Genomic DNA, 5,922 nt, shown 5'->3' on the forward strand with positions numbered 1-5,922 from the left:
AAAAGGCCATGAAATGCACCAAGAACAGTCAGACTATAAAGCTATGACAACTAGCATAAATTGCTGAATGGTGTACTGATTTGCTTGTAAACTTTTACCCAAACCATAATACAATGCTCAAAAGATAAAGTATTACAAATAAAACAACACTACTCACAACAGCAAAACCATGGAAACAAACGAAATGACCTTCAGTAGGAGAATGGATACATAACTTTGGGACATACAATGCGACACTAGGAAACATTTAAAAAAAGAGGAAGAGCCTGTGAAACACCTCATGACACGAATCTGGAGGACAGTACGCAAAGTCAGTCAATCATCAAAGTTCAAATATTGTATGCAACTACTGTTATTTTAAAACAATCAAGAAAAGGTTTTCACCCTCAAAGAAGCATCTTTTGATGGTTACCAGGGGTACACAGGGCAAGGAAGAGAAAGACCCAGGTCAGAGGACAAGCAGGCGGTCTTTTGTGAAAGGAAAGCAATGTGCACCCACAGGGAAATGAGGCGGGGCATGATGGAAACAGGGCAAGACAATGGATGTGTTTACAGTACGTTGTTAAACGTATAACATGATCTGCTCTGTAAACCTTCACCTAAGTCACAATAAAAAAGTTTAAATAAATGAAATAGAACGCCATGTTACATGAAGATCCTAATTTTAAATCATAAAATGGAAGTACTAATATATAAATTCAATGTGAACCTGCCCACCTTTTTTTTTTTTTAGTGGACTAATATCAGAGAATTATCGGCCTAAAAAAAAATAAATAAATAATCACAATTTCAGGAAATTCCCAAATGGAATGTTATAGGTGTCTTAAGGGAAAGTTTAACAAGCTTTATGTCCCAAAAGAAGTATTCAATCTTGGATATAAGTTTTTTTAAGTTGCCCTTTCAAGTCAATTGCTAGAAGCAAAAATTTTAAAGGCATGCAACACATAAAAAGAAAACTATTCCATGGCAACCAACCTTTACTCATCAGGGACTCAAAAGGAAGAGAAATAATGGTGCCTTAAATATAGTGACAGTCAATTAAGTATTTGCTGACTGCATGAGTGTGGCATATTCGTTTGAGAAACTTTTTAGTATGTATGACTGTCACTGTGCTGGGCACGACAGACTACAAGGAGTAACTCTGAAAAAGCTGACTGACGGAGACAGCTACGTGTGTAAATAGTTGTGACACTATGTATAAGAGCTGTCAGAGAGACATCCGTAGCGCTATGGAAGCATCATGGCATATTGACAATGGGCTTCAGTTTTGAAATTTTAACTCCTCAACTAACCTTAAGGAGTGCTCTAACCAAGACAATCATGTTCAGTTTTCAAAATACGGTTTGCATATCATGTAAGTGAAACATTTTATTGTAATCCATGAGTAGCAGTACTTCATATGTCTAACGGAGGGAATAAAAAATATATCATTTCTTTTCCAGGACATGGAATGTTTCTGTATGCATCACTAAATACACTCAATTCACAATCATGGGTATATCTAAATACAAAATTTAATAGACAGCCAGTTCCTCATATTCTCCTGCTACCTCAAGTTAACAGTTACTATAATGAGTAAATAACAGGTAGCTAGAAAAACAGTATGAAAACAAAGAAAGAACACTACAGGGAATTACACTACCTCCACAGAAGAAACATAATTAACGTGGTGGAACAAAAATAATTGCAGTCTTTGTTACTCCTCCTTGGAGAAATGACATCCTTTCCTTTATTCTGGGCTGGCATTAGTGACTTATTGACCAACAGAATTTCTACAAGGAGTAGGTCTTAAGAAGTCTTGCAGTTTGCACCAAGATTCTATAGCTCCCACCCTCCCTCCTTCTCCTCCTCCTATAACTGCCATAAATCTGAGTGCCCTGAAAGGAGGAGACAGTGAGGCCACTAGGAGACCTTGAGTGCACAGGAGCAGCCCCGCCTCTGCACCCAGCTCTCCTAGCCAGTCACTTTAGTTCTCCCACCTGAAGTCCCTAACTACAGAAGAGCGGTCATATACTGAGAGCTGGGACAAGTGCAGACCTATGAGTAAAAAACAAAACTATTTTTAAAAGTCACTCAATTTGAGGGTTATCATTTGTTAGGCAGAAAGAACCTTGGTGGCCCAGGGGTAAAGTATCGGGTCAGCAGTTGGAACCTATTGGTTGTTCTGGGAGAGAAAGACATGGTTGTCTACTTCAGTAAAGATTTACAGCATTGGAATCCCTCTGAGCAGTTCTACTCTGTCCTATATGATCACTATGAGTTGGAATCCATTCAACTGACAGTGGATTTCGAAGGAGTTGGAAAGCAGCAACAGGTAATGAAAACAATCACAAATGTTTTCAAATCTTTGACTACCATAAAAAGGAACTGAATCAACTTATGTGTATGAGGGGTAACTGTTATTACAAACTGTTAGAATATGAAGCAAATCAGTTATCTAATTTATTACAGTGGAAAGCTCTGCACTGAAGAACTAAGATCAAAACTGGTTTTGATGATGAGGATAGGGGAAAAAACACAATAAGCCTGAGTACAAGGACGGGCAGAGGGGCTGAGGGAAAAGAGAAGCACAAATGACCCTTTCCTCCTGTTGTTATCAGCATCTGGTGCTTTTCAGCCAAGTGAGAGGAGGCTAAAGAATACTTCATCCAACTCTGTCATCCAGGTGGTCCTTAACCTCTTTTGAGGGATGGTGTGCCCTTGTGGAAGACCATGGGTCCTTAATCCCCAGAGTACACATTCACAAATACTACAAAAACCTTCCATACAATTTCAGCGGGTTCTCTGCCCTTAAGTCCTCTAAGATTTACAGACCTGGTGTAAAGGCGTCTTGGAGGATTATTTAATAACAGTCCACAAATCCACCCTAATTCTAGGGCTGTTAAAAATGTAACACTGTGGGGGAGGGAGGGGAAAAAAGGAGGAGCAGATATCAAGGGCTCAAGGAGAGGGAAAATGCTTTGAAAACAATGATGGTAACAAATGTACGTATGTGCTTGATGCAATGATGAATGCAGGGATTGTGGTAAGAGCTGTTAAAAGCCCCCCCTCCAATAAAAGTACTTACTAAAATAAATAACTGTAACACTGTTTCAAATTCCAAAAATAATTATGTTGCATTAATCAGAGAACACAGCAATGCAATCTTGTGTAAAGTTAATAGTCACGATTCTACTCTGAAATTATTCATCAATACTAATATCTTAAACTCAAAAAACCTCAGAGGTGTTCAAAAAACACAACTTTCTAAAAGAATTTGGCTTAAATGAGAGTTGTTTTGTGTAGACAGCATTCAATTTCATGCTGCTAATACTGCACAGTAATGACTTTGGATTCTTACTCTTGATTATAAGCCCCTAAAGGATCTGAACTCAGCTTCAGACCGCATTCAGTCCTTAGTACCCAACCCTTTGCTTGTACTAGGTCTGATTATTAATTACAGTGCTGGTCACCCAGGCCAAAGAGTAACAGTTCCCCAACTTTTTGATCTCGGAACTCTTTTACAGTCAAAAATTATTTAAAGGCCCATAAATCTCTTGGTCGCTGATTATATATACTGAAATTTACAATAGTAAAACTGAAACTGAGAATATATTTACTATATGCTAATTAATTTTTAAAATAAACCCATTCAATGTTAACAACATACTTTTATTGTTTTTCAAAACAGAAAATTAGTGAAGGGTGGCAATGTTTTACATTTTTCCAAATTTCTTTATTGTCCAGCAGGAAGCAAGTGGATTCTCACATCTGCTTCTACATTTCAATATCTTTCATATCACAAGTCCTATAACCTCTAGATGAGTCCTGGTGCCATGGTGAGCATCAGGTTGAGCTGCTAACCACAATACAGCAGCCTGAACTCACCAACTGCTCCATTTGATAAATGAAGCTATCTGCTAAGGTAAAAGATTTATATCCCTGGAAACCCAAAAGGGCAGTTCTACGCAGTCCTATAAGGTCACTATGCGCTGGAATTGACTCGATGGGTATGGGTTTAGTTTGGCTATATATATATATATCCTCTATAAACTCTACTGAACACTCAAGAATGAATGAGAGTGAAAACGGAAAACAATGCCCTACTATTGCTTTCAAAAGCAGAGCCCTGGTGATATAGTTGGTTACACTTTGGGCTGCTAACCACAAGGTCAGCAGTTCAAAACCACAAGCATCTCAGCAACACAAAGGTGAGGATTTCTATTCCTGTGAAGATGGATAGTCTCTGAAACCCACCGAGGCAGTTCTACCTTCCCTTACGTTGGAATCTACTCAAGGGCAGTGAGTTTTAAGTTTACTTTTATTGTTATGAAAACTTTTGGCCTCCCAAAAACTTCAAGTCAGACTCAGTGGATTCCAACTCACACTGACCCCACCTATAGGGCAGAGTAGGGAGGTTCCTTCAGCTTCGGGGCTTTTAATCTTTACAAAAGTAGACGGCCTCATCTTTCTCTCTCGGAACAGGTGGTAGGTTCAACCTGCTGAGCAAGCAACTCAGTGAGTAGCCCTCACTATGAACATCAGGGCTGCTACCTTTGGACTCCTAGAAGATGTCCCGACAGAATCTCAAGAACCTCTGGTCTAGAGCCACTACCTCAGGCTCTTTGTTTCTTCCAGAACGTCATGTCTTTCCTTAAATGACTTTAACTTCAAACTAGAGCAAAAAAATGCTAAACTCCGTCTAATTCTTTCCGTATGTTACTGTTTCACTAAACTATAGTAAATCTCAATATGCTCCCTTGTCGTTTCTCAGCATCAGAGCAAAAGGCAGATGAAACTAAGTATTTACCAAAAAAAGAAAAAAACCTAAGCATTTACACCTGCTCTTTCCTCTTTGGTAACCAAGTAAACAACTGTCCTGGGAAATATTTACAATGCCATTCTCATACCAACTTGGGAATTAATCCGGATTATTAGTAAGGACAGTTGTCCAAAAAACGAATCTAGAATACGGTTATTTTTTATAAACGATGTGCAAGAGTACAAAGGTACAAAAGCTTCACTTGCTCTCACCAAGTGGTACAAAGCTTAGTGAAAAGCCAAGAGAACACGTGGGTTAAATTTAAAAGTTCAAGTACACTGTAGAGATGCGTGAAAAACACTCTTTAAACACTGTCATCATTAAACAAACGGTCCCAAAAGTACTTTCACACAGTCCAAGTCTTCTGCGCAATCAAACCGAAGACACGACAAGAACCTTGTCAACGGAAAACCAGGCATAACCGTAGTGAACTAACAGAATGAGTGGGAGAAAGGGACGAACCAACGGGACCTGAGTTCCAATCTCAAGGAAATGCCTGGCACTGTCAACGAGATGAAGGGGAGAGTCGTCATCTGCAACGGACTGTCCTGTGGCGACTCCACAGCCACGAAGTCTCTGGCGCTTCTCGGTCATCTATCTCCAGGTGAACGTCCAGGTGAAGGGGGTTTCGTCGAGCTAGTCCTCTTGTTCTATTGCGTTCGGGGTTATTTCTGAGCGCTCGGTTTCCACTGGCGAGTGACTGAGCCAATCCCAAGTAAGAAGGGGAAAGTAACAAGAGGCGACGGCCCGGCACCCCGGCACGCAGAAGCTCTTCTGCACCCAACCGAACGCAAAAGGCAGATCCTTCTCGGTTCCCGGGGGCCCCAAACACCCTCCCGCGGCCCCACCCGCGCCCATTCCAGGGCCGTCCGGAGACCGCGATCCCTGAAGTGGAGCCCATCCGCGCTCCCAGGGCCCCCGAGCCGCCCCGTCACCGACTCGCTCCCGTTACATAACCGGGGCCTACGGCGCCGTTTCTGCAACCCGTCCTCAGCGGAGGGAGAAGGCCGGGCTCCCCAGGAACCCTCTTTGGGGGGGTGGTAGCAGAGCCCCGCACCTGGCAGACCCTGAGGAAGAGGGGGGACGACGGGCGCGCGGCTGCGACCACAGGCGCCGGGGCA

The 5,922-nt window shown here is 41.6% G+C and overlaps 1 protein-coding gene across 3 annotated transcripts in view; it reads right to left on the bottom strand.

Moving 5' to 3' along the window:
* The window catches only part of SUMO1 (small ubiquitin like modifier 1), a 37,241-nt gene extending 31,655 nt beyond the window's left edge, over nt 1–5,586 (bottom strand). Inside the window, exon 1 of one of the 3 annotated variants that reach the window (XM_045296049.1) lies at nt 5,273–5,562. In XM_045296049.1, coding sequence (XP_045151984.1) covers nt 5,273–5,334 — 62 coding nt within the window. In that variant the 5' untranslated portion in view covers nt 5,335–5,562. Of the gene's footprint in view, nt 1–5,272 lie in introns of all 3 variants that reach the window. The other 2 variants (XM_045296045.1, XM_045296054.1) reach the window with 2 other exon arrangements.
* Nucleotides 5,587–5,922: the final 336 nt, after the last annotated feature.

Source organism: Echinops telfairi, unplaced genomic scaffold (assembly GCF_000313985.2).
Source record: "Echinops telfairi isolate 266 unplaced genomic scaffold, ASM31398v2 ScPeMD7_3;HRSCAF=10, whole genome shotgun sequence".
Taxonomy (NCBI): Eukaryota; Metazoa; Chordata; class Mammalia; order Afrosoricida; family Tenrecidae; genus Echinops; species Echinops telfairi.